This window comes from Fistularia commersonii, chromosome 12 (assembly GCF_037954325.1).
Source record: "Fistularia commersonii isolate RoL2024-O1a breed Wild chromosome 12, RoL_Fcom_v1.0, whole genome shotgun sequence".
Taxonomy (NCBI): Eukaryota; Metazoa; Chordata; class Actinopteri; order Syngnathiformes; family Fistulariidae; genus Fistularia; species Fistularia commersonii.
In genome coordinates, this window is record NC_141295.1 from 11,663,655 (window position 1) to 11,691,567 (window position 27,913).

The 27,913-nt window shown below is 40.8% G+C and overlaps 1 protein-coding gene across 2 annotated transcripts; it reads left to right on the forward strand.

Moving 5' to 3' along the window:
- Positions 1-397: 397 nt before the first annotated feature.
- Positions 398-27,913, forward strand: rab11fip4b (RAB11 family interacting protein 4 (class II) b). 2 transcript variants are annotated; one of them, XM_086157096.1, is made up of 14 exons: positions 398-716; positions 13,472-13,722; positions 15,927-16,112; positions 17,817-17,951; positions 19,574-19,606; positions 21,924-22,023; positions 22,351-22,454; positions 22,546-22,686; positions 22,790-22,871; positions 22,959-23,096; positions 23,228-23,386; positions 25,147-25,227; positions 25,666-25,809; positions 25,934-27,913. In XM_086157096.1, exons 2-14 carry the CDS (start codon positions 13,505-13,507, stop codon positions 26,048-26,050), a joined length of 1,638 nt encoding a protein of 545 aa, XP_086013222.1. In that variant the 5' UTR covers positions 398-716; positions 13,472-13,504; the 3' UTR covers positions 26,051-27,913. The 2 variants fall into 2 exon arrangements, with proteins under 2 accessions (XP_086013222.1, XP_086013224.1); XM_086157098.1 differs by lacking the exon at positions 25,147-25,227.

A 27,913-nucleotide genomic window follows, 5' to 3' on the forward strand; every position in this document is an offset into this window, starting at 1 on the left:
GCACAATTACCTTCGCTTATTTCGATATTTTTGCGCAATTATATGAATGTGAATTATTTATGTTTTTGAAGTTGAAATGCGTGATTTATTTGTGGCTTTTTTTTCTACTTTACACAATTCTCTTATCACAAAAAAAGAAATTGGTTTATTTTTTGGGGGTGCTCTTCACATTTGTTTTGATGCCAGACGCTTCGAAGGCTACTGACATGTTTCCTGTTACTGGTTTTACCTAGTTTCTGACTAGGTTAAGGTTTAGTTGTTTTTTTTTAATTGAGTTTGAAGTTGTTGTTGTTGTTGGGCTGAAATCTACCGGACTTATCTGGCAACCCTCGGAGGAAGGGAGTGTGAAGCCACCGCTCCGAGTGTGTGAACGCCAGTCACTCCAGCCCGCGGACGGTAGCCGGGTGTGCGCTCTGCGTGGACGCGTGTGTCCGTGTGCATGTGTGTGTGCATGTGTGTGTGCATGTGTGTGTGTTTGCATTAGAGAGAGTGTGTGGTTTCTGCCACTGCAAAAGCAAGGCAGACAGCTGAGCTGCACAGGACTCACCCTTTGGACTATCCAGACGCTCCTCTTCCTCCTCCTCCGTGGAAAACACCTGTTCGTGCGCTGCGTGTCTCCACAGACAACGGACTCAGTCTGCAGGGCAAGTGAATGACTACGGTGTCCCGGGGGCCCGGTGGCCCGTGAAAATGGACTCTCCACCCCGGTGAACGAGGTGAGTGAGATTGGGATTATTTTATTTTATTTTATTTTATTTTATTTTATTTTATTTTATTTCATTGCTTTTTATTTTATTTTATTTGATTTGATTTTATTTCATTTCATTTTATTTTATGTCATGTTTTTTTTTTTTTCATTGCATTTTATTTTATTTATAAAAGAGAAAGGCATAGAATGGACCAACGTTAGTGGGGGAGACTTGTGTTGCAGGGGGCTGGGATGAGTGGGTGGGTTGTGGAGTCCGGGGGTTTTGGGGGGTCCACGGCAGTGCAGAGTCCCATTGTCACCAGTATGTTCGTTGAGTCGCTTCCACCCCCTCTCCCGCACCCTCCCGCTCGTCCTCTCACCGCGCTTCCCCGCCTCTCCTCCCTCTTCTTCCGGTAACCCTGTACGCCATCCCCGTTTCGGTCGGTGCGGTCACCCGGTGCGGTGCAGCGTGTTCCTGACGGTAATGGAATTAATTGGGGTGAAGAAAAACAAAACAAAACAAGGCCGACTGAAGAAAGTGATCATCGGGAACTCGATGGATTGTAATAAAGTTGTTTTGGAACCTGCGAAAAGGCAGTTCCTCTGTTCAACATTTATTACACAGTTATAACACAATTATTACACCGATATATTGGCTTGGTAAATATTGATAATGAAATTATCAGTCAAAAAGAAAAGTAGCAGTGTATGTTTGTGATACTACAACAAAGATGTGCAACAGACGTTTCATCCCCGTAATTGTTTTGACAAAGCTGAACTTTTGAGTCACTGGGAGGCCTTTCAAAGTGCACCCGACTTGTTCCAAATACAGATGACGTTTTTAATCTTTCACGTATAATGTAAAATATGTCTCTTTCGAAGCCCCCGGCACGATTCGGGGAAATTAAGCCCGTGTTTAAAAGCCAAATAGAATGCGCTGTTGACTGTAGACAAATATTGACCTTGAACGTGTGCGGTTCACCATCCAGCTGATGCGTCCCCGCCTCCCCCCGGCCTCGGGATCCCATTATTTATTAAATGGAGAAGGCAAAGTCGGTTCGGTTCGTCGTGCCACACTCTCAAATAGCAACATGTGATGTCAGACGTCCGTGGCGGATTTTAGTACTCCAGGTCTGCGACTGGACGTTACATAATGAGATTTAATCTGAGGAGGTAGTTTTCAAAAACATTTCCTGGAAGCCTTCTGTTTGCCAGAAAGCCGTTTAGTTTGAATTTATTTTCATTTTTTTTCTCGCTTTGTTATCCTTTCCCCCCTCACGGCCGTCACATCTTTAAAACGAGACCTTGAGCAAAGAGTGTCGAGTGCGCACAACGTGTACAGTAGGACTAGAATAACTAGATTATCACGCGGCACTGAGCCGTACTGGATGAATGGAGGCTAATCTTCAGGAGTTAAAACAGTCCCTCCTCTTTTCTGGTTCTCCTTTACACGTTATCGCTCAATCCCGGTAGGGGGTAAGAAAATGAAAAAGAAAAAACAAATACAGTTGCCGCATTATTACACAATTCTTTTATTTGACGATTTCGGTTTGAAACCCAGTTGAACTCAAGCCGAGTAACTCTTTAATGCATTTTTTTTTCTTTTTCTTTTTTTTTTTTATCCAGCACGGGATCATTTGAATGACAAAGTTCACGCACGGCAGCTGACGGCCGGGTCAGGTCGGACCTGCTGAGGGTCGCCGCCGGCAACAATGCCGCGGCCTCGTTCGGCGGCGGAGGCTTTCGGAGAAAGACTGATATGTTTTAGGCGCGCATTAACATAACATTGAACGCAACCATTGTCGGGCGGTTTTGTTTTAAAACTCTGACTTTCTTATCTTGATATGGAAGCAAAAGTGTGATACATGCACGCTGGCAAACAAACATACGCTAACAACGGCAGACTTTACTCATAATGACGGGAAGCATTTCAAGTTCTCCTTGCTCAACAGCACATACGCACACATTCAGTTTGTCATTTCTTTGGAAATGATTCAGAGGATTAATCAGGGCGAGGACATTTTGATCACATTCATGGCCGTGTATTTCTTTGAGATCTCTCAACCCTTCCTTAACTATCCAAAAAATACAACTTTTTACAAAATATAACCTTTTTTTTTGCACCTCATGGATTATCATAGGGAGAAACTCTTGTATTTTATACAAGAGCTAACGCAGACGTGGTTTCCTCTTGGGGTGGCCCCTCTGTGTGTGTGTGTGTGTGTGTGTGTGTGTGTGTGTGTGTGTGTGTGTGTGTGTGTGTGTGTGTGCTTGCATGCTTAGTATCACTCAGTGTACCTGCACAACGTCTCCAGTGTGCAGCCACAGTCCCTCCCTATATTGTCCTTTGTCCAGGCGACATTCCCAGTAACCCAAGCAGATCTATGTGTGTGTGTGTGTGTGTGTGTTTGTGTGTTTCTGCTTGACTTGCATCACTGGTGGAAAAGAAATAGCTGAATGTTGTTGTTTTTGTTGTTTTAAAGACAAGAGTGTGTTTGATGCTCACTAAAAACCAGGATACTCCATTGTTAGCGTTACTTCCTCTGTTGTCGTTTAGGAGTTTGTTCTCGGCAAGGGAGGATTTTGCTCAGCGCCCAATTTGATCGGCACACAAAAACCAAGAAATCGATAATAACGTCTCCCTTGCGTTTATCCCTAAGACAAAACTAACTGTGTGAATAATGTATAATAACAGGTATATGACTCATCAATGGCGATGTCTATGGAGTATCTCGGGGATAGTACCTGAACATGAGCCAAAGGATTGTTTCAGGATATTTTATTTTGTATCACTTGTTCAAACCTGTTAATGCACATCATCGTTGACGTCCAAAGTGACCAAATACTAGTCATTGTATCACGGAAATAGAAATGAGCAGCTATTAATATCATCCATTTGTCATTCATACTGCAAATCCTGCGCTCAGCGCCGGGTTGTCAGCTGTCATTGGGCCGGTGGATCCCAGGGCCACATATGGAGACAACCAACATTAAACCTCTCACTCAGACGTCACATAGAGACAAACCCCTATTCACACTCACATTAACACGTCATATAGAGACTTTCAATATTCACACATCATATAGAGACCAATATGACGCAACGCCAAGTGTACCGATTATGAGCAATGACAGGGGTGGGCAGTTAATTTTTACAAGGGCCCATATGCGAAACCTCAACGGTGTTTGAGGGCGATATCGAAACTTAATCCTGCTCTATATTTATTATGTCCCATCGTGAATTATGATTTGGGTTGTCCAAATAATAAGCAAATTCTGTAAATATTTATACAAATGTCAAATTATGGTGTAGCTCAAATGGGAAAGTACTCCTTTAGAAGTAATAAACAGTAAAAACAAAAACAATCATTACCGTGGTGTTTTCAGAAGGTCTAACTTGTTGACATTCACAAACACTCAAAGGGTGTTTCGCAGTGTGTTAAAGATATGCAGTTGATCAACTTTATGCAAAAAGTGCTTTGGATTTTTTATTTCTGTTCTTTTTACTTGTTCAGTGAGAGAAAGCCAGCATGACTCGGGCTTGAACAAGTGCCCAGAAATCTGGCTGAATGTCTAAAGTGGATTTAGGAAGGGCAGCTGAGACGTGTTCATCAATGATGGAGGATCTGGAATTGCTGAACTTCATCGCGGAGAATGTCTGTTCTCATTCGTAAATGCGATTTTAGTCCACAATTTTCCCACGTAACAGGATGAGTGGCCGGGAAGGGTCCAGAACAACCAGCTCTCATCCAAAGCCAGAGAAAAATATACAAAGCTGGCCACTCTGCCAATCGGGTGAAGCTCTTGCTCTCAAATGTGTGCTTTTTCTCCGGGTGTATTGGTGCCGCAGAGTCCGAAAACGGCTTACTGTTTCTGGCGATTTTGTAGGATATGGCGTAACTCGCTTTGAATTTTTTGATTTCTGTGTGTGCAAAGCTTTGTAAAAAAATGTTTCGCTAACAAAGCATCGGACTATTGTTCATACTCTTCATCAGACAAGTTTTTTGAATCCTCTCCCATGTTTGGTCCCGTGGTGACGAGTCAAATTCTAATCCTAACTCAACGCTTTACCTTTGACTCCTGTTAATAGAATTTAGCGGTCCATGTATTGTTGAAGATGCGGGATTTGGCATCAACCTTTCTTTTTTTGGCGTGAGCTGATGTTCCAAAAGTTAACTGGCCAGAATCACCCATCTCTGTTCACACACCCATGTCACGGATGTGCATACGTGCATGCTAGCATAAAAAAAAAATGAAAATACAGCACTGTTTTCTAAATTAAGGCAAAGCGATTCCATTAGTTTGTATAACTAATGGAATCATTTTTTTTTTCATTAAATTCTGTTTGACCTCACGTGGGCCGGGCAGGGACGCCCAAAGGGCGGATGTGGGCCGGTTGCCGTAAAATGCCCAGGTCTGGTGTAATTGCTAAAGCAGACTTGGGCATTTTATAGCCCATGGGCCACATTAGGCCCATTTTGCTTTTTCATCCCACCTGCCACACTATTTTCTTTTAATATTTTCAAGTATTTTCAATCAATATTCAATTTAGAAACTTATTGTCCTTTTTAATCTTTTTCCTTTATTTTTTTTTTTAATTTATATTATTATTAATGATTTTAAAATTGAAATAAAATGACAAAAAATTGAAATATTTAAATTGAAATTTTCATTTTGTTCACCAAATTGGCCCGCACATAAAAATTAAATAAGAGATGTGGTCTGCCAGCCAAAATAATTGCCATCCCGTGTGCTAAAGCCTCCCAGCCATCATGTTGAACCTGTAATAATTGTTGTTATATACAATTTATATTATGAGTAATCCTTCCGTCTAGTGGTTTTACGGATGAGTAGATACTGACCGCCTCTTGTTTCAACCGGGGGGATCCAAGGTGACGGGAACACTCGCGAAGGGGTTGGGGATGCTGGCCGTTAAAGCATTAAATGCTCTTTATGTGTGAATGTTTTTTTTAGCACTTGAAAAGTTGGGGTGCTGAGAAGAACGGAGGGAGAGGGAGCCGGCTTGGCAAACAAAGAGAAAGAGGGAGGGCGAGACCACGATGAGGAAAAAGCCTACGCAGAGAAAGGCTTCTTATCTCGAGAGCTCAGTCTGACAAAGACGAGAGGAGCGACCGCCGCTCACTATCTCTTCTTTCTCGTCCTCCCTCCATCTCCACCTCTCGCTCCTCTCCTCATCACGTATTCATTTCGCTGCTGAGTCACTAATCCAAAGCCTCCTCAGCTCCACCACCCAGATTATTTATTGTCTCCTCATCGCAACCTCGCCAGAGCCACTATATATCACTGTCTTTTTTTTTTTTTCTTTTTGCGGTCACTGATAAACCGCCACCGACCTTGTCACACAGCATTATAAAACAGCAAACGGCACTTTGAAGCTTTTTAACAACTTGCTTTTTCTCTAATATGGCTCAAGTGCTACTGACGTGCAAACTGAATCGAAAACAACCCCACAGGGAACTATTACAAAATAAATAAAACGCAAAGCCAACTACACATATATATTGCAAATATGGGTTTGTTCCTTACTAATCCAGGAAGGCACGGTTGTTAGTCAAAGTAGCTTCTTTTCTTTCATTATAATTTTTATATTTCTGCTGAAAAAGAATCATGTTTATCTCTGACCTCCCGACGTCAAGGAACGTGGCATGCAACATGCACTAACTGGGATTATTCTATGCTAACTCAGTGATTGTTGTAGTCACAGATACTTGTACATTGGTATATAAACATATACGATATATAGGTTTATACAATAAATGCTCATTGTGTTAAGAGTATGCCTAAAACACATAGACACAGTCCTCAAACATGCTAAAACTGTGTTACACAGCTCATCAGAAAATCCTAACCGGAATATTTATCAACCACAAAATCCTACATGTCAAATGTAGCCTCTATCCAAATGCAGGTAGTTAACAGGTACGGCTTTGCTTTTTACCTGTTCGCCTTTGTTGGAATAGTTTTAAATTTAAATATTTAAGATTAGATTTACCATTCCAAATCTACAATTCACCAATAGTAGATTTACCGTTCACCGGTTAGTGTTGTATCTTTGGTCGTGCCTGGAAATCAGCTCTGGAGCTAAACGAAGTTGAGATTTGAGAATGACTTTGAAAAAAAGACACGTCTGTGAAATTCTCAAAGTTATGTCAATTGTACTTTTTTGAGTATTTGACATTGATGCCGATGGATGGGCTTTTCCATCCTTTATTGTGGTCATACAGCAATTAGATGTATCTGGCTAGAGATGGCGCTGCTTGAGCCCAAATTGTCATACAAATGGAAAAATGGTAAACAAATTATAGCAGGAATATGCTTTGGAGTTGCGGAATCAGTATAAAATGTATATTTAATTAAAAACAACTGAAGTTGATGCTTTTGAACATTTTTAGCGCATTTATAAAATTTAAGACATGTCTAAGACCCGGGTCGGGCAATTATTTTGGCCGGTGGGACACATTTTGTATTAAATTTTTATATAAATTGAACAACATGAAAATTGCAATTTAAATATTTAAATTTGGGGGGATTTTACTAAAACTTCAACATCATTAATGATCATAAAATTATACCGACATTATTCTGAATGGAATCATCCGTACAAATTAAACAAAAGGCAAATATAAGGAGTTTCTAAATTCAATATTGATTGAAAAATACTTAAAATATTCAAAGAAAATATTTTGGCGGGACGGATAAAAAAGCAAAATGGGCCGGATGTGGCCCACGGGCTGTAAAATGCCCAGGTCTGGTCTAAAACTATACTTAGAAACTTAAATTCAGTGACCCCCCCCCCTGTACCAAATTTGGAGAGACACCCCAAGCAGGAAGCCCTTCTCTGTGGAGTTTTCATGTTCTCCCCGTGTCTGCGTGGGTTTCTTCCTGGTTCTCCGGTTTCCTCCCACAGTGCAAAAAACACGCAGCGGGTAATACACGTATGAAGGGGAGTGAAATGTTGCATGTCTCTATATGTGGCCGTGATGATCGACTGGCAACCAGTGGGTTTGAACCGCCGCCTCTCGCCAAATGACAGCTGGAAGAGGCTCCAGCACCCTGGTGACCCTGACCGCAGGATAAGCGGAATAGATAATGGATGGTTGGATGGATGAACAGGTGGTGGAGGTGTGGCGTGGCATGGAAAAAGCCACTCAATGCAAAAAAAAAACCCTTTAAAACGACCCCTTAAAAGGGGTGGCGTTGAAAGTTTGTCCGACATGCAGATCGACACCTGTGATCCACTCTGTTGACTCATCTTTACTTTTATGGAAAATCCAGCGCGCGCTAATAAAAGTTTGTGAGCGATAAGAACGGCTGATTGAAATGCATCGGGAGGAACTCCCAGTAATGTGTCTGCTCCTCCGTCTGGAAAGTTCAAAGCTTTTCCTCCCTTGATAATTCGGATCGATATGACTCGACTTGCACAGTCACCCACGTAATCCCGCAGTGCGCCGAAGAGGCAGAGTAATGATTTGCTCAGCACTAAATCTTATCGACTCCGGGCCGTACACCAACAGGGTGTGAGGAGACTCCAATTGGAAGTCTTGTCAATTAGATCTGCAACCAATGTTTACTCAACCTCATGGAGTTTGGCCATCTGATGAATACATGATTGGGTGCCGACCCCAAAAGCAGCTTCCCCCCTGATGATTTTGGGGATTTCTCAGTTCAGTACGCCGTCAGACAAAATGGAAAGGCCACAATAAGTTTTATGTTGGATGTAATTCAGTGGTAGGATTATGATCATTTGCTATGATGATGCATTAGCATTAGCATATCGGTTGTATCCGTTTATTGACACGCAGCGGGGCGCGCCCGCCGCAAGAAGGTCCCTTGTTCGATTCCGACAGGAGGCTTTTCTGTGTGGAGTCTCCGTGTTCTCGTATTCCTCCCACAATCCAAAAATATGCAGTAGGTTCCCTGGAGGCCCTAAATTGTGCACACGTGTGAATGAGTGAATTGTAGTATGTCTTTATATGGTCAGTCTATGAGAGAGAGTGAATGGTTGTATCGATATCAGAATCAGAATCATTTATTAAAGGCCACACAACAGTGTTGGTGGATTTGTTTTCGGTACAGCACGTCATGCTCACATCTCTCCTGTGTCAGTTCCATCGTCAACAATACAGACAGAAAATTCTCGATATGACAGATGAATGAATGAGCGGATGGTTGTATCTCTATATAACAAGTGTATGACATGTAAATGACATCACATTACATTACATTGCAGTCATTTGGCAGACACTTTTATCCAAAGCGACTTACAAAAAGTGCAATTCAGTCACCGAAGATCCAAAGTACGGGGTTGGGGGCTAAGTGCGGTTAGTGGGGTAATGCTTGGTGAAGAGGTACGTGTTCAGCTCACGGCGAAAGATGATCAGCGACCCCGCTGCTCTGACCTTTTTCGGGGAGTTTGTTCCACCACTGAGGAGCCAAGACCGAGAAGAGACCTCTTCGATCGGCAGGCAGGGGCTCTGAGTGATGGGGTGGACGGTCGCCGAGAGGTGGCAGATCGGACGGGACGGGTAGAGACATGTTGCTTGACCATATCCTGGAGATAAGACAGGGCTGTCCCATTCACTGCCCGGTAGGCGAGCGCCAGGGTCTTGAACTTGAGGCGGGCTGCCGCTTTCTAAATAAGCTCCAGAGGCCCGATGGTCACCGCTGGGGCACCGGCAAGGACGAGGTTGCAGTAGTCCAAACCAGAGATAACTGGAGCCTGGATGAGTCATTCGCTCTCTTATAAATGAGAGAGCGAATGGTTATATGTCTCTATGGTGAGTAAATGAGAGTTACTGGTTTTAAGTCTATATTAGATATATATATCGATATCAAAATCTTAAACCATAAAAAAAAAAAAATCTCACCCACTCACTGTTAATTGTAATAATTTATCTGTATATATATTCATAACTGTGCAATATTTCATTTCATAACAGCTGCATGTGCTATATTTTTTCATACTCTTGTGCGCTTCTTATCTTTCACCTGGTGCTTAAGACCTTAGGACACTTTATAGCCTTGACTTGTTACTTCGACACTTTATAGTTCTATTTGTATTTCTTATTCGCCCCCTTTTTTATACTGTTTACACAATGTCCAACTATTATTTATTATTGTTATGTTTTACTTGAAACTGGCACAACAATTTCCTGCGGGATAGATAAACTTATTCTTATTCTTATTCTTATTCTTATATTACATTTGAATGAGAGAGTGAATGGTTGTGTCTGTCTTTGATGAGTGAATGAAACTTAATATTTTAAAGTCTCAATTACATTTTAATGAGAGACTGTATGGTTATTTCTATCGATTTTTCTATCGGCTCTGCCAGGCAGGAGGTCTTGAAGAAGACCAAAAAGAGGATTTATGGACATAGCGAGAGAGGATATGAAGGTAGTTGATGTGAGAGAGGAGAATACAGAGAATAGGGTTAGATGGAGATGGTTGATTCGCTGTGGTGAAGGAAGGAAAGTAAAAGAATAAAAAGAAGAAGATATTACATTTGAATGACAGAGTGACTGGTTGTATGTATCGATATGACAGGTGAATAAGTGAGTGAACGGTTGCATTTCCCTTTATGATGGGTGAATGCGAGTGAATGGTTTTATGTCTCTATATTTGGCTCAGTGATCAGCTTGCATACCAGCGCCCAATGACAGCTGGGATAGGCTTCAACCCCACCACAACCCTGCATGCAGGATAAGCAGCATTGATAATAAATGAATGAATAAATGATATATTATCTTATTTCAATTTGAATCCATATATTTCTTATATTTTACTGGGTTTTTGTATCATTTACAACCAATTAAAATATACCGTCAGAGTTTTAGGTAGCCTCAAGGATACATCAAATGAAGTAAAACACTGACACAAACCTAATTCTGCAATGAAAAGCCTATTTTTTTTCTTTTATTTTCAGTACTTAAGTAGGTATCTCCATGCAATCATGTTTTGAAGTTGTTTTTTTTACATGTATCTCGGTCTTGACAACTGCATTGTGACAACTGCATCATTTTTCAAGAATGCGCCTATAACTACCAGTCATTATATGGGAACTTCACCTGCTTGTTTTTGAAGGCAAATGGCATGCAAAGATTTAACTGTGACATAATTGAAGTAAAGGTAATTATAAACCACAATGCGTCTTGTGAAATTGCGCCTTCTTTGTAACAAGCAGTAATTCCAGTGTAGTTGATACGTCATGACAGACAGGTCATTAAAATGAAAGAAACAGGATATGTGTGTACGCTTCCACTTTTACTGAGAACCTTATTTCTTCACATGTTCATAATATTTTAAGAAAACAGACAGTAGTGAATATCATCACCGCCCCTCGAAAAAGAAAACTTTCAAAATAACTATATGTTATGTATAAACTCATACAGTCTCATTTTCTTCCCAGTGCAATAGATATTGTTGCCCGGCTGAAGGGTTATTAGAGACGTGTGCGTTTGTCATCTTGCCCTCTAAGGCTTTTAATGCCTTACCTGTGCGATCGGGAGAAGGTAGCAGAATGCAGATAGATGGTTGGATTTGTATCTAGGTCAGGTCCTGCAGCCCCAAACTCTCTGTAGAAAGATATTTGAAAAAGACATAGGGCTTCAGCTTTTTTTTTCTGGCCACTAAATTGGATTGGGTCTTTTATCTAATGGCTGCAATTTGTTTTGTGTTTAGTTATGATGCTCAGCATACAGTGCACAGATAGGCTCTTGTGTACCAGCCTAATGTTTAGGATAGGATTAATCACAATTATGTGAAAAGCAGTCTTACTGAATCATATTTGATGGTGTGTTTCAAGTAAAGGGGACAGTCATCTGCTAATAATAACATCTTCTCACACGGGCCTTACAGTATATCATTCTCCTATTTTTACCTGGTGTTTATGCACTTTTTCACAATATGTGATATATTTCTTTTCTGGGTGCCAATTTTTGCCACTGCAAGATCACTTTTCTCCTCAGTAATGGCCCCAGCAGCACGTAGAGCCACCCGGAAGCTGCCTGCTCCGTTGCAGGGGATTTGGCACATTGATCAAAGCGAGGAATGCTAAACATTTAGTTTTAATTTATTTTTTTGTTTTTCTCCGTGACTCAGTCTGGGAACCTATGTTGACAAAGTACAAGGCACAAGTGTGTAGCGAAATCTGTGTGTGACAGACAGGGACAGAGAAATAAATTAAAACTCTAATCACGTGTGTGTGTCCTGCAGCCACATTACTGTATTTGCTGCACATCTCTCACACACTCCTCTTGTTACACCTTTTGAAGATTCCCTTTCATTCCATGTTAACGCAAATGCACCACTCGTTTTCTCAATTCTCCTCTCCTCCCTGCCTGGCACTCTATTCTGCAGCCGCCCCCACGCTGTGTCTCCGCCGCCCAGTCATGCCGAGTTAAGGCCTTGTTCTCTTGCATCAGCTTGCGTTTAAGCCTAGGCTGAGTGAAAAATTGGCAGAGCTGAAGCCATGACCTTTGACCTGTTCCCCCTCCCCTCCCTTCTCCCCCTCCTGACCTTCTGTGCTAACTTGAGACCTTTTACCACAGTGGTGGAATTTGAAATGAATTATCCAACCTCAAGCGTTGTTCAAAAAATGTGACTCTTATTAGATGGAACAAGTGCTCTCCCATAAATCCTTGGAAAGAGAAAATAACTTAAAGAAGTGGCATTCGGATTTTAACCAGAGACCCCTTGAGCTGTCGTCAAATGCTCAACTACTTTGCTCTCTGTTTGCTGGTTTGCAACTTTTATTTGCACAACACTGTTTCTATTTTCCATGTTTTCCAATACTTCACATGCCATGTTTAACTTATGATATCTACAATCTAACTATTTCCACTGCACTGTCCACTTTCTGCTGTGCGATCTGAAATTTCAACATCGCGGGACGTTTTATTCTATTCTATGTATTCTTATTAATTAATCAATTAACTTTGCAAAATATTTTCATTGTTTTCCTCTATATATTTTTTTTTTTCATTTTAGTGGTGTCATTGCGAAAGCTCACTGTATAACTTTATCGCAATGGATTATTTTATGTTCACAAAGACGTATCTTTCAGTTGGCCACAGATAACTTGATATTAGCAGACTCGCAGCCAACAGTTCTGTTTTATTAAATTGAACCACAATGAAAAGGAAGAGGATTTATAAAAAACATGGAAGGTATTTTCCCTTTTTTTTTGCATACTGAAAAGGTCACTTGCATAGAAGACTGGTCAAAAGAAGCTCAATAACACTTGATATGAAAAATCTAAAAGCCTTGTGTGTTATTTCTATAAAATCCATTGCCCAGTGTGACTTGCAAACAGCAATTCCCATATACTTGTTTGATTAAAACAGGGAATATATAGTAAATAGAGAGATATTTCATCAGCAGGTATTCATTCATATGGTATCATATGATTTATCAATACTAATAAATCATGGTCAGTTGACATTTGACCTGCAATGATTGTTATCCATTAAAATGATCTTTCTTTTCAGTATTCACTGAAATTAAATATTGCAATAAAAACAGAAGTACAAAATCAGTTGTTAAAATTATGTATATTCAAGGAAAATGTGAAATTGGGCTCTGAATAAAGTGCTTGCATGAATTCTAGTCCTTTTTCGGAGGATAAAATAAAGGGTAACCAATATCAATTGAAAATCATAGCCCTCGAGCAGGTTGTCGACGTAAACCCGAGGGAACTAAACCAATGAATTGTTTTGCATTAATTCCTCTTTCCCTGCTGCCTCCCCCTTTCTTTCCTCTCAGGGTAGCGAGAAGGAGCGGCTCTGTCCGGTCATCATGTGCACGCGTGTCCATCCTGATCCTGTCCCAGAGTGCCAGCTGTTCCCTGGAGAGGTGGAGGAGCCCGAGGAGGAAGTGGCAGACGAGGGCAGGGAGAGGGAATCGGACAGAGACAGCGCTGTGGAGAGCGCTCCGGGTTCGGACACATCGGACGGACAGACCAGGCCAGGCGACAAGGAAGACTTGCTGGGAGATCTCTTCTTACCAGCAGAGAAGTAAGCAACGCACCATTCAGTTTTTTTTTAATGTTGCACACTCAGATCCAGTTGAAATCCTCTGGGCCCCCCAAAGGCTGCAAGGCAGGGTTAGCCCGAGAACACAAAATGCAACATGCACCCTGTGTGAGCAGTCTGGGTGTCAGTGCTGGGTGGAGCATTTCAAATGCAGATGTTTGTATTAAAATGCATCAACATACAGTATCTATAAAATGGTCACACTCCCACTTATTAACATTTCAAAAAACTATGCTCTGCTTGTTAATAACCAGAACATTCACCCAAGAGGTTGTTCATTATAAGGGGATCAGGCAAGTAAATTGTTTACAAAATGAAGTTTTGAAGCGTGTGGTAGAGACTTGAAGTTACACTTTGTCGTAAATCGTAAAATAGCCCGTGCGCACTTCATATTTCATATTTCAAAATGATTGATTATTGTTGAGAATGTGATCAGAACATTTGTACTTTTGTCATATAAAGAAAGAAACTGTTGGGTTATTGAGCGGTACCTTCCAACATTCAGCTGATCACAAGATTTGGTGGGATTTTGTTATGATTGCATGTATGCCCGTGTCTGGATAGCTGCTTCCCTATTAGTACATCATGAAATACTCTTACCAACATGGCATCTTTGGCTCTTGTTAATGGGTTAAAGTCCACTCTTAGCTCCCCTGTAGTTTTACAACTATTTATAGGAAAGATAGGAGTAAAGCTCTTGGTCCACAAAGGTTTCCAGTGCACTTTTGTGTATATTTTAACACCTTCGAAAGACAATTTCCTATGTTTTGGTGTGCAGGGCTGTACGATGAAATCAAGTATATTTCCCTTTATTTTATTTTATTTTATTACTTTTTTACTCTGAAGGTATCCATATTTAATAAAATCAGCCTCATTTTTTACAAGTTTTTCAGACAACAAAAAAATAATGAGACGTGTTGAATTAGGAGTTAATTTTGGCAAAAAATACATTTTTTTTGTCAAAACATGACAAAACTATTTTAAAAAGATGATGATATTCATACCTCACAATTCTGCACATAAGGTCTGTATATGTGTTTATTCTCCATAGTTTTACAATACCAGGAGTGTCAACCCCATTTTCACATCAGCATAATGGTTGCCCTCAATGGGCCACATGTAACAGAAACAGTGTAAATGTAACTAAATATAACCAAATGTTATGTAAAATGAATATCACTACTCCTTAATGTCAAATAACTCTGAATTTATTATTCATTCAAATCCAAAAAATCCAAATCCTATGTTGCTGCATGTCTCTTTGGCCAGCTGTGTTGCCAGGTTTCCTGCTAGCTCCGTAACTCAGTCCGAAATGATGTTTCTTGATAAACTGACATTTTTAAAAGTGTGTATCTGGTCAGGAAACACCTGCTTCCGGGCCTTCAGTATGCACTGCTTCAAAAAGGCACCACCTCCAAAAGACTTAAATACTGCTGCAGTGTTTTTGGACGCAGCTTTCGTCTACACATTCTGCTGCCATCGTAGTTTGGCTTTTAATTCTTGGACAATTTGTTGTTTTCTGGAAGGCTAACTTAGTCATACTTTTCTTGGTGTTTGGTGTCAAATTGCTAACGTAGATTGTTTTCTTTGACAACCAACGCTGCCTCATAGCACAAAAGACATACCGTTTTTTCTCCTTGAAGCACAAACATGTATTCGCTTTCCCATCTTTCTTGAAACAGCCTTCTATCTGAATCAACCTTTTTCTTCCCGGACATTAAGGGATCATTTGTATTTCTCAGTTCCACTTGTTGAAAGCCGCATTGATGTGGATACACAGCAATCTAATGGCGGGATGCCGTTACTTGGCGGGTAACATGATCAGCATGAATTGCGGGAAATGTAGTTTAAGGTCAATGCATGGGATTGACTTGTTTATTTTAAGACAATTAGACCTTTTAAGACATTCTCGCGGGCCACATCCAATGACGTGGCGAGCCACATTTGGCTCTCAGGCCTTGAGTTTGACTCTTGCTCTACACTACATAGCATTATATTATGATCTACTGTTTTCTTGTATGTACTGTTTTTCTTTTCATACAGAGCGTGTTACATACCTGAAAACCCTAATCTCGTCTGCTCTGCCATGCATAAATCCTATTCTATTCTGTTGCATATAAATTATCTGAATCACTGTCAAAAATGAATTCACACTATACTGTCCCTGTATTTTTTGCTGTGGTAAGGTGTGGTCAAACCAGCCTCTCGGTGACCTCTGACCTGTCCACTCGTTCCACCGCGTCCCTCAACGAGGAGCAGTTCGAGGACTACGGGGAAGGGGAGGAACCCGACTTCATCCCCAGCAGTCCCTGTCCAGACGACGAGACTCGCACCAACGGGTGTTCTGATCTTGGCTCGTCCGTGCCGTCTAGGTGAGAGACCATTGTGCAAAAAGTTTGGGATTCCTTTGGCGCCAAATTAAGCAACCTGTTCATGACAAACCAATGGAAAAGTATATTTTCAAGCACTTGCAGCTTTACAACAAAGAATTATAAAAATCAAATTTTGTAGTCAGTGCCTCTCTTTCATTTGAACTTGCTCGGTATCAAATTATTCACATTTTTCTGATCTTTGATGTGAAGAAACCTGCCGATAAACCTGTTCATTTAGGGTGCATCAAAAAAAATCAAATGAAGATTTTTTTTCCAATCTTTTTAAGTGTTATAAGAAAAAAATATATATATCATGGGTCTCAAATTTTGTCCCTCTCGCAAATGAAGAAAATCTTTGCAAATAACAGTTCGAATGTAACAACATTGCTGTTAATGAGTAGAAACCATGGTGACCCCAACTCAGCCCTAATGCCTCCCAGACTGCTTTGCATGGATTTTAACCAGTAACTATATTTGCGTTGGATCAGTGATATGGATGCAATGTTAATTCAAGAACAGGACATGATCAAAATGATCAAAAAAACAGCCGCCAGCTCAAAGTAATTCCCTGATAATTCATCTTCATTAATCCACCAGGTTTTGTAGATATTATTCCTGCATTAGTGCAGCAGGAGTTTCCGCTTGTACCTGTATTTTCGTCTTTTTGTCACTTGTAAGCAATGGCTTAACTGATGACTGCCTTTTCGGTCTGGTCCCAAACACACCCAAGCACAAACTCTGTAAATGACCCAACTCATATTATTCCGAGTCTTGACCACGGAACTGTAGTTCAGTCACTTTTTCCCCCGAAGACTCCATGAATATTAGCCGAAAGCCCCGCGTTTAATGGGATTTGGTGTCAAGGCTGATAAAGTCTTGATACAGCCTCCAGACAAACAGAGGCCGACATGCAGGTTTTATACGGAGAGGGAAGCGAGGATTATATGAACACTCGTCAGTTTCAGTCTGTACATGTAAAGAATCCCTGGGAAAAAGGAAAAAAGAAAAAAAAAAGAAACGATTTGTTTGAACTTTGGAATTTGAAATTTGCAGCCACATGAACCGGTTAACAAAAATAGTGGGGAGCAATATTGGAAACAATAGCAAGTCAAGGAAGCCTATGAGGGCCACTCAAGGCTTTGCCTCTAAGCGCAAATAAGGATTAAGTGCAGGAAGAAAAATACAGTATGGATATTACATTGAATATGTTTTTTTTTTTTTTTAAATAAACATAGCCAAGGCCAGTTGAACTTTTTGTTTGCAGGGGCTGGTTTTATTACAGGTTTAAATGAAAGCCATGGACTTAATCAAGGCAAAAAAAACAATAATAAATCACAATATATGGCAGTGTATTTAGAATACCAATGGTATTATCTGTCTTTTTAAATATTGTGATAGTACCTGATGATTCCAGCTATAAAGATGACAATGGACAACTCTACCGTGCAGAGAGAGGAAGACAATATAGAGATAAATAGAGATTGGTTGAAGTTTGCCATTCCCAAAAGGAAATTATGAAATATCTTTCATCTCCTTTTTTAAAACAAAAGAAGAAACAAGTTTTTTTAGCATTGGCCAACAGTGCCAAGGTACTTTCAGCGTTGATACTTGGATCACGGCGTCCCGTCGGATTGATGTCTCTTCACCTCGGCTGCAACCATGAGGCATGTCCCCGTGACGACGTGTCTGTTTGTGTTCATGTAGCGCGGGCCAAACTCCTCGTAAGGTGCGTCAGCATTACACCGGCGAGCTGATGGATGTCTACTGTTCCCAGTGCAGCAAAAAAGTCAACCTGCTCAATGACCTGGAGAATCGCCTCAAGAATTTGAAGGCTAACAGGTTGGAAACACACACGAGATGCACACAAACATATTTTATTTTCTTGCTCCTTGCATTTTTATATCTGTCGAGTCAAACTACGTCACCGACTCAGTTTCACTTGAGTTTGTATTCCTCTGTTTAGAAATAAACTTGATTAATTTTGTTTTAATGCGCTTGAAAAATGTGCATGTGCAAACTTATGGCAGTACTTACATGGAGACTGATGGTGGTGTAAAATTATATATAGCATACAGTAACAGATGTACTTGACAAAGATTAATTCATAGAAAACTGAAAAAAGGAAGTTCAGTTATGGAGATAAAATTAAAATCAAATGTAATCCAGCAATGTAAAAAGATAATAATATAGATAAAAGATAATAATAATGATAAAGGTAATTTTCTCATATTTTCCATGTACTTGTTATGTTATCAATGCCATGATTCTGAAAATTCATCCTTTGTGCTACTTACTTCCTTATCATTCTGAAATATCAATTGTTTTCCAATTTTTCTTTTAAATACTGGTGCATAACAAAATTGAATTTTTCTTAAAATTTAAATTACTGTCAAACTTTTAAATATAGGCCTCTGCAGTGTGTTGCTGCAGGATGTTTGGTAAGGTTTTCAAATCCAAGGTGACTGACGAGTGTGCTTGTGGCACGTTTGAAAGCACGGTGCCAAGCTTGCATGCATGCAAGCACACATCTCCGCCGTGCACTCTAACCCCCCTCATTTCTTGTCACATGAAAGTTATTTCAGTTGTAAATCCCCTGGTGGGATGCAGCAGTCACACAAGGCCTGCTTCTACAAAAGCCCTGAAATTCAGAGGCAGGATCACCCATTCTGAGAACTTAATAATATTTTCCATGATGGGTAAATTTCACTTTGGTATTGATTCTGTTTTATGATGTTACTGTTACTGGCAGGCGAGGCTGACTCTGGGTCAGCGTATGCTGGTGCAGTGAAATATACCAGCAATCATCTAATATTGCCACAGCAGTGTTGAACGTGTCCCTTCACTGTTTTGTACATAAACAACCACATTGTGACTGACTCACACACACATGCACACATACACACACACGTTCACTAATTTATTTCTTACATAACACTGTCACTCCTGAGCTTATCCCATCAGGCAGTGTAACGGGGAACCTATTATTGGAAACGCAATCCAGGTTGGCCATTAATCGCTGGACAATGTGCTTTACCTGCCTACAGAAATGCACATCCAGCACAGATTAATTGAAAACACGCATATTTGTAGCATAATGGCAGTAGTGCTAATTGTTGAATTCCATCATGATTTCTTAACGTAAAGAACAAGTTCAACCTTGAATCCAACGTCATAAATACTTGACTTATTATTATAATTTGTGACAGAAAAAAACAATAGAGTGACTCATACGAAATGTGAATTTTTAAAATAACTCTGGGTAACGGTTTTTCATTTAAAGAAGAAAAAGGAATAAATATATACAAAAGGCTTAATAAATAGACGAGATCAAGTCTATTAAAATGTGGCACTATTGTTAGATCAGTTTAACTCTGCATTTTAGAGCTGCAATTCTCTGCATGCTTTTTAGGTCCATAAATCCACTCATGAAATTGTCTTTTCTTTTGTTCTTCCCTCTCCAGCCCCAGGAAAATATCCAGCACTGCTTTTGGAAGGTAACCTAGTAACCAGTGTGTGTTTGTGTTTGTGTGTGTATGTGTGTGTGTGTGTGTATGTCTGTGTGTGTCTGTGCATGTTTGTGTTTGGACACACAAGAAAAGATTATCAGTCGATGCTTCCTTATTGCTCACCTGTCCTCCCACTGTTACCCGATGGCTAGTTAATCATTCACAGGGTATTCAGAGGAAAGATCGGACGTGCTGTAAGGCCATAAAAAGGCTTAGTATGTTCTGTAGCTGTCATTCCAAAGAGAGAGGGAGGCAGGTGAGACTCTGCCTCACCTGCCATCATGAGAATAAATATTTATAATGATAGCATAAAGTAGATTTTGATAATTACGCACTGATCTATTTTGTACATTTTTTCTGTCTCTGTGATTCCAATCATTTAAAAAATGTCTTCATTACAATTCACCGCATTGGTGCATTCACCAGTGGCAAGCCGAGTTTCACCTATGAAAGCTCAGATAAGGCGACAACATGTCGTCAATATAATGTTTGTAAAAAAATGTATTGTGTTATTGTTATTATATACACCATGGAATTCTACAGCCTTTTTGATGTCTGCAGAGAAAGCAGAGAAAAGTGACAAGGTGAGGCAGACAGTACCGTGCCGCACCTGAAGCACGTGAGCTGACAGGTGCTTGTTGCTGCCGGCCTCTTTCTACAGGCAGTATTGGATAAAATAAATATGATATGAAATAAGAAATAATGAGATCATGAAAAAAATGAAGAAGGAGCACTTTTACAACAATATGCCAGAGCTTTTGGTTGGGAAAGACAGGCGCAATAACAAATAAAACAAATAAAAGTAAGACCTCATATGGTTTTCAGTTCGGTTTCATAAAGAAATGAAATGAAGTGAAAAAAAATTGAAAAAAAAATGTTATTTGACAAAATATGTAAATCATTTCCTGTAAATTATTAATTTTCTTTTTATCTTCTTGATAAGCAACCTGTATTAAAATTAAAAAAAAATTAAAACACCAGAATTTAAAGTTAAAAAAAAAATGTAATTTCATTTGTTTAGAAGGAACATGAATTATTTAGACCAGATGGAGGATTCAGAGCACATCTGCTCTATCCATTATCTCTTTCCATTATAAAAGAAATGTTCTTTCTTGGCTAAATATGTTCCTATGTATGCATTGGTGTTTTGGGGGGCGAAGAGGGTTTGAGTGCGAGAGGCGAATGCTGATGAGATATGAAACCGAGTAAGATGCTCTTTTTCCCGTATTTTCTATTTAATGCACCTGAAGATAAGCCACACTGGTAAAAACTAAACAAATCAAGTGTGTACACTCATGTGTACATATTCAAGCCACCGGTGTCCACATTGTAACATGAGATATTTACACAGACATTTTTTGAAACTTTTAATTAAATACATACCAGTAACATCCACAAATACATGCTTTTTTCTGAGCATTGCCTATAGCACGGCTGATAAAAAAGATTAATTATAAATAACACAAGGAAAAGTCCATCCATCCATCCATTTTCTATTGCCCCTCTACTCCAGCTAATCACTATTTGTCTTCCTCCTGCGCACTAAAGTAACCATTAAAGTTGTCTTCTTCAGTGTCGGAATTCAACGGCCTCAAAATTTCACGTTAATTTCATTGGTCTGAGGCTAAATGTTTTGGCAGCATGAAGCTCATAAGCCCAAAAAAAATCCATAAATTAGCCGGATTGTTGGTTAAGCTGCAGTGTTCAAAGCATGTGAAAAAAGTAGTCTTATAGTCCAGAAATTACGGTAGTTATTACATTTGTAAATCTTATTCCAAAGAAGTCCATCTTATATCCATCCAAAGTAACTGAGCAATATTGACAGAATGCAAATGGCCAGTCAGGCAGGAGCTAAATATTAAAATAAGCTTCAACATAAGCTTAGTCTCATTCTCCCTTTTTTCCCGGACATCCTCTCTGACGTCCTCCATTGTTGATCTTGCAAATCTCAGCAGATACGCCTCTAGTTGTTCCCCCGGGACTACGAGAGGGGGTGCCGGCAGTATTCATGACACGGCATTAATCATAAAGCATGACATAAGTACACCTGTATGAGTTGCTTTATGAGACCGCTCTAAGTGCTATTTGGATTATCTCGTCGTCAGCATTGCTCTGGGCTTGTAGTCTTTCGTCAGCTCTACTTTTCTGCAGCGGCATCACTTCGGGATGCAGTTTTCGCCCCGTCCCCGCACGTACTAACACCTTCCAGGACGTTTCTGGTCTGCTCACCGGCAGATTCTTCCTCTCACAGATTCTTCCTCTCAAGCTTGTGTGTGTGTGTGTATGTGTGTGTGTGTTTGAGCAGGCAGCTGCTCCACAACAGCAATCTGAGCAGCAGTAATGGCAGCACGGAGGACCTCTTTCGGGACAGCATCGACTCTTGCGACATCGACATAAACGAGAAGGTATTGGTTTATTTAATTTTTTCCAAATGTCACAGTTGCTTTGTTTTTTGCTCTGATCTGGTCGTTTATGAGTCGAACAGGAAGTAATTCGACCTTCGCCGTTTCTGTGCGACCTCTGAAAATTTGAAGGATTCAGTCCAGTGTGAGATCCAGGTTTCACAGCTTTATGTGAGGATTTTTATGGAAATGAACATGAATGTTAAGACTCTTGAAGGAGCTGTCGTGGATCTATTTTTTTTCTACATTTCAACATGGATCATTTTTTTAAAAATACTAAATGTGTTGTTAGATTTCCCCTGTTCATAAAGATGCCTTTGCTCCTGTCAGGTGAGCTTTTTGGAGAAGAAGGTGGCTGAACTCGAGGGGGAAATTTTGACAAATGGCGATCTGAAGTCCAAGCTGAAGCAGGAAAACACTCACCTCGTGCACAGGTGCGACCATTAAAACCAAGTTGAGAATAAGGGTTCACATTCAACTTGTATTTTTTGAGAAAAAAAATCTCCAAACTCTTCATCATGTCAGGGTCAATGAGCTGGAGGAGCAGCTGAAGGACCAGGAGTCGCGTGCAGAACAGAATCTGCAGGAGCAGCTCCGCCGACACAGAGATGCTTATAGCAAGATGGAAAGGGACAAAACTGCGCAGATCGAGCTGCTGACCACCCGGTAAGCACACACACACACACACACACACACACACACACACACACACACAAGCTTATAGCCGGATGTGTATTTAAAATGAAATATATGGATTTTGTGTTTTTAGAGTGAGGCAGCTGGAGGACGACAACGGCGACATGAAAATGAACATGTCCCGGCTCAAGTCACAGACGGTAAAGCTGGACGAGGTGAGCCGCGTTTTTTCTTTCGTTTCTTTTTTCTGAAACCGACGGAAAATAAACGCTCTCTCTCATGTTTCCTTTTTTTACTTTCAGGAGAAGCAAAGGATGACGGATAAGCTGGAGGACACGAGCCTGCGCCTGAAGGATGAGATGGACCTCTATAAGAAAATGATGGATAAGCTGAGACAGAACAGACACCAATTCCAGAAAGAGAAAGAAGACATGCAGGAGGTGCGACATAGACAAACAGATACAAATGATGATTTTTCCTTTTGTGCTGGCATTTTCCCGCTGTCATCACATCACCCGATGCACCGTTACCTAGCAGTTAACAGTTTTGTTGTGTGGGTTCTGTTATGGAGCTGATAGAGGACCTGCGGCGAGAGCTGGAGCACTTGCAGCTCTTCAAGCTGGAAACGGAGAGGCCGGGCCGCAGCCGCAGCTCGTCCTCCGGCCTGGCCGACTACAACAGCAGGACCCGGGAGGTGGAGCTGGAACACGAGGTCAAGAGGCTCAAACAGGTACGACTGAGATCCTCCCATCAGTTACATTACCTTTCAGTGTTGGTTACAAGTCATTGCATCCGGGGTTTTTGACGGAAATCCTTGTATCCTGATTTTAAGGGTTAAATAAATCAAAATCCCTTCCAGTTTATTTTTATTTGGATAATTTCTCTCATCTAATGGTTTGATATCACATTCCAACCTTTCTTTTCACATGGTTGTTATTTTTACAATTATTCTCATTTGAATAAGCATCACGCTACATGCTGTTATATCCTCACTTGTGTCCCTTGAGGAATTTTTAATTGTTCTAATAAATTAAAATTGAATGCAGGCTTAAGCTTTGTTGGTTATCCTAGTTACTGTTTCTGCTCCAGAAATAGCTTCGTTTATTCACCACAACAAAACGTTTGGACTTCAAGTGCCTCATTAAGAACAAATACAGAATGATTCACAGGGATTTACGTGATAGCGAAAGTAAATGCTTTTAGCCGTTATCTGTAAACTAACTTTCAAACATAATGACTTGATTTATCCTCAAGTGGATGGTAATCGGAGGCGCACGTTACAAGACTTCCAGGCAGTCGACCAAGGGAGGCACGTGTGACGTGCACCTTGGACGCGATCGAGTAGATAACTCTTATTGCATGGATATAGGTAAATCCCACTTTATTAAAACCACATGTAATGTCGGTCAAAAAAAATGTTGATCGTCATCTGAGAAACAGAACAAGACTCAAATTTAATATTATCAGCTGATATGCTTCAAAGATTTCACATGTGTGTGTTGGGTATCCTTTACGAGGAGGATTATAAAAAATCACATTGTCGTGCAACGTATCAGGAAATGTGTGTTTTATTACCTGCGTAGATAAAGATTCCGATTTAAGACGAAAAAAAAAAATCCCTTTATTCAATCGAAAAAAAACAATTTCTTCTGCTTGTTGTGTAATAGCTATACGCAGACACTTACCTCTGCTGGTTGTATTTTCAGCCTCTGCAGTTGAATGCTGCTATAGGCTGCTCCGGTGTCAGGTGATGGAAAGGCTTTTGTTACCAAACCCAGCTACTGTGAAAACACTCGATACCTCCTGCTGTTCTGGAAACTGTAGAAGGGAATATTGGTCCGTGCATTCTCACTACGTCACTCGCTTAAAAAAAAACCTTTCAGCTTCATTTGCAAGAGTTTCCTATTTTTATTAGCTTCTATAAAGGTTGTCTTAAATTATATTTCAGAGGCTTCTCAGGCGCTATGTTATATTTGCTTTTCACCTCAGCTGTAAAAAATCATCTACGTCTCTCCAGTCCTCTCTCATGAAAAGGGCTCAGCCGTCGGATCGGGGGCGCTACGCCGATCCATCACCCGGCCTCTTACGTAAAAAGACAAACAGCCTGTTTGGAGTGACATGGGAGCGATGAGTCACGCGGTTTGCGTGGATCGTTTCTGGGGCCGGAGCTCACGACTCAAAGCCCGAGCTGTCAGCTCTCTGGACGGGGCTTCCAAATAGAAACTGTCATTTTGTCGTTAACCTGCCTGGCTTCTCGCTCGAAATCTTATCCACTTTTTTTTTTTTTTTCATTTTTTTCCCATTTCTCAAACTCATGGGATGGATGGATATGATCTCAGACGGAGGATTTAGTCTCTCTTCAAAAGAAATCCCTGCAGAAAATAGAAGTCACTATCTCATGCTTGCCCCCCCTTTCACTTGTATAAATGTCTGTGTGTGCGTGTGTGTGTGTATGTGTGTTTGTGTGTGTGTGTGTGTGTGTGTGTCCAGCGATTTATGTCCCAGGACTTTCTGCCCCCCGAATTCCAGCACCTGGTGTTGTCTGGGGCGCTGCTCCGTCCCGGTCCGATGGTAAAATTGCTTCTGTGACTTTGACCTCTTTATTAACCACTAATCACAACGGAATAGAGAGAACTTGCCCGAGCTCCGTGGGGGTCACCGGTGCTATTCCCTCGCTGATGATAAAGTATTATCATGCGGGTTGGGGGTTCAAACTCACCTCTGTCTGCGTGCAAGGTGCAAGGGCAAGTTCCATGGCGGAGAGCTCGTAACACCCCTGACAACACAGGGGACCAGCTTGTTCCGTAACACTCATAACCCACGTTACGTCTCGTAGGTGTCACTGAAATAGACTCTGTGTTTTGGTTCTGGATGAGGCAGCAACCGCGACGTTCTGTCATGTCGGCTGAGTGAGGCTTGACTAGCGGCCATTTTTTTTTTTACAGTCAGGAAAAGGAATCATTCCAGATACTTACTTCTCTCTCCTCTACCAACCCATCCCTATTTAAGGAGAACCAGCGGCTGAAGGAACAAAACGACGAGCTGAACGGTCAGATCCTCAGCCTCAGCCTGTACGAAGCCAAGAATCTGTTCGCCACGCAGACCAAGGCTCAATCTCTGGCTGCAGAAATAGATAACGCCTCCAGAGACCAGGTAGAAATAAAAAACAGAACCGACAACAGTCTTACTGTATCTCCAACAGCATCCCTCTATTTACACATCAGCCAGATAGTGTTATTGATCCGTGCATTTGATTTATGTGTTGCCATCTCCCCAGCTGATGGAGGCACTGAAGGAGCAGGAGGAAATCAACCTGCGCCTGCGACAGTACATGGACAAAATCATCCTGGCCATCCTGGATCACAACCCTTCCATCCTGGAGATTAAGAACTAGCAGCCACTCGGACACACCGACCTCCGGAGATGGAGAGCCATTCAAGAACTGCAAGCTGAAGTCAGAGAGCCTTTTCCAGATAAGACCTGTGGTCGTCTCGGAGACGGTGCTTTCAAATGCACCTCATCACCTCCCCCTAGTGTTTGCTTGGTGGGGGAAAAAAAAAAAACAACTTTTGATGGCGTCTGTGGAACTAAAGGGAGTTTTTAGTCGTGAAGGCTCACTGACTTCCGGTCACATTACTGCGAGTCTTCGTGTTCATCTCTTCATCTTTTTCCAGTCTGTTTTTTTTTTTTTTTTCAACACGCATCTCTCAAAACAAACTTAGGAAAGCGCACTGGAATTATATTGTGCTCAACATGTTCCCCGAAGGAGCACCCTTGACATTCAAAAACTGGTATTCTGGTAATGTTTTTATCACCAGACCGACGGTTTGTCACAGTATAGTAAAAGACATTTAGTAAATAGATTCAACAGGCCGGCGGTAATACGGCAACCATGGCTTTTAATATTTTAATATTTAATATTTTTTGTGTTTTTACGAAACATTCATGTCAGCGATAGCATTTCGGGCCAGCAACATCTTAAAGGTTTGAGAAGTACATGGCAAAAAAAGAAAGGTTCCAGATAGAAGGTGAAAAAGAAGAGACTAAAAAAATGTGTCCTTGAAGGGGATGCAGAGCCAGACAGCGGGACCACGTATGCTGTAAAATAAGGGTGTCAGTGAAGTCGGTGAAAGTCATTTGAAAGTGATGATGCATTTCGTTTGGTCTCGAGTCAGTCCGTCCAACGGCAGGTATTTTTCCCTGGGGTCGGGGCAGAGGGTGGGTTGGGGGGGTCCTTGGACGCCTTAGATTGGTGGTCAAGTGTCACTTTACGGAGCACAAGCTGCAGCCTGTAACTAACAGCATGAATTCTCTATGCTAGAATAGCGCTAGCTCGGAAGGTACTAGCAATAAACGCAGCAGTGTTGCACAGTTATGGTATTAATGTTCGGGAAGACTTCTTTTCACTGGAGCATCAGAATTATCATTCCTGGTGCCAAAGCGTCACAGCTTGCCAGTTCATCTCTGTTCAGATGGAAGCATGGATGTGACGAGGTCCTCTTCTTCTTTTTTGGTACAACAAGGTGGTCACGTTTGAAGCTTTTACAGGTTATTGATTGTAGTTTTAAGGCCTGATGATCGCTCTCTGAAGCTTTTTAATACTGTAAATATTATGAATGTACATCTTGATATTTCATTTGTGTCCAGCCTTTACGATCCTATGTTTTGGTTCGAGGATGTAGAGCTTGAGTTTTGTGTCCTTGCACAAAACAGAATATGTTCCTTTTGCATGGTTCTGTCTGTGCCTTTTTTGGGGGGACTTTTTTTTTCTTAAAGTCACATCAGTATAGATTTATACTTTCTGAAGGAACAGTCTACATCTGACATATTTTCCTCGACTTGTAAATGTTGTAATTACATAGTGAAAAATTTGTATTTGAGTGCCACTCACCAATCCTTTTTTCAGATTGGCACTAAAAGTCTATTTTATACTGTTTTATCAGGAAGAAAAAAAGAAGTGGTTGCTCCAGTGTCTTCTAAGAATACGCAAATTAAATGCTCTGAACAGGTTAATATTGTCATTTAAATAACCGTAAAACACTGTAGGGGATATTTTGTTGCACTTCTAACCGTCTCGTTCCAAACAGAATTGTCTTCCTAACCTGATCTTAATGGAGAGCATAATGAGCAATATTAATTTATTTGCCGATGCCCGCTGCTTTATGTCTCGCTTTGTAATAGAGAATGTCTCACTCCGTGGCTCCTCATACCATTTTAGATTTGGGAAATAAAAAAGACTACACTGTGTTGTAAAGTA

Excerpts from the sequence above, each read along its gene's own strand:
- rab11fip4b (XM_086157096.1), top strand. The coding sequence starts at position 13,505 with ATGTGCACGCGTGTCCATCCTGATCCTGTCCCAGAGTGCCAGCTGTTC. Across the intron at positions 23,097-23,227 it reads AGAAAGAAGACATGCAGGAG|CTGATAGAGGACCTGCGGCG; the intron begins GTGCGACATAGA and ends TCTGTTATGGAG. Across the intron at positions 25,228-25,665 it reads TGCTCCGTCCCGGTCCGATG|GAGAACCAGCGGCTGAAGGA; the intron begins GTAAAATTGCTT and ends TCCCTATTTAAG.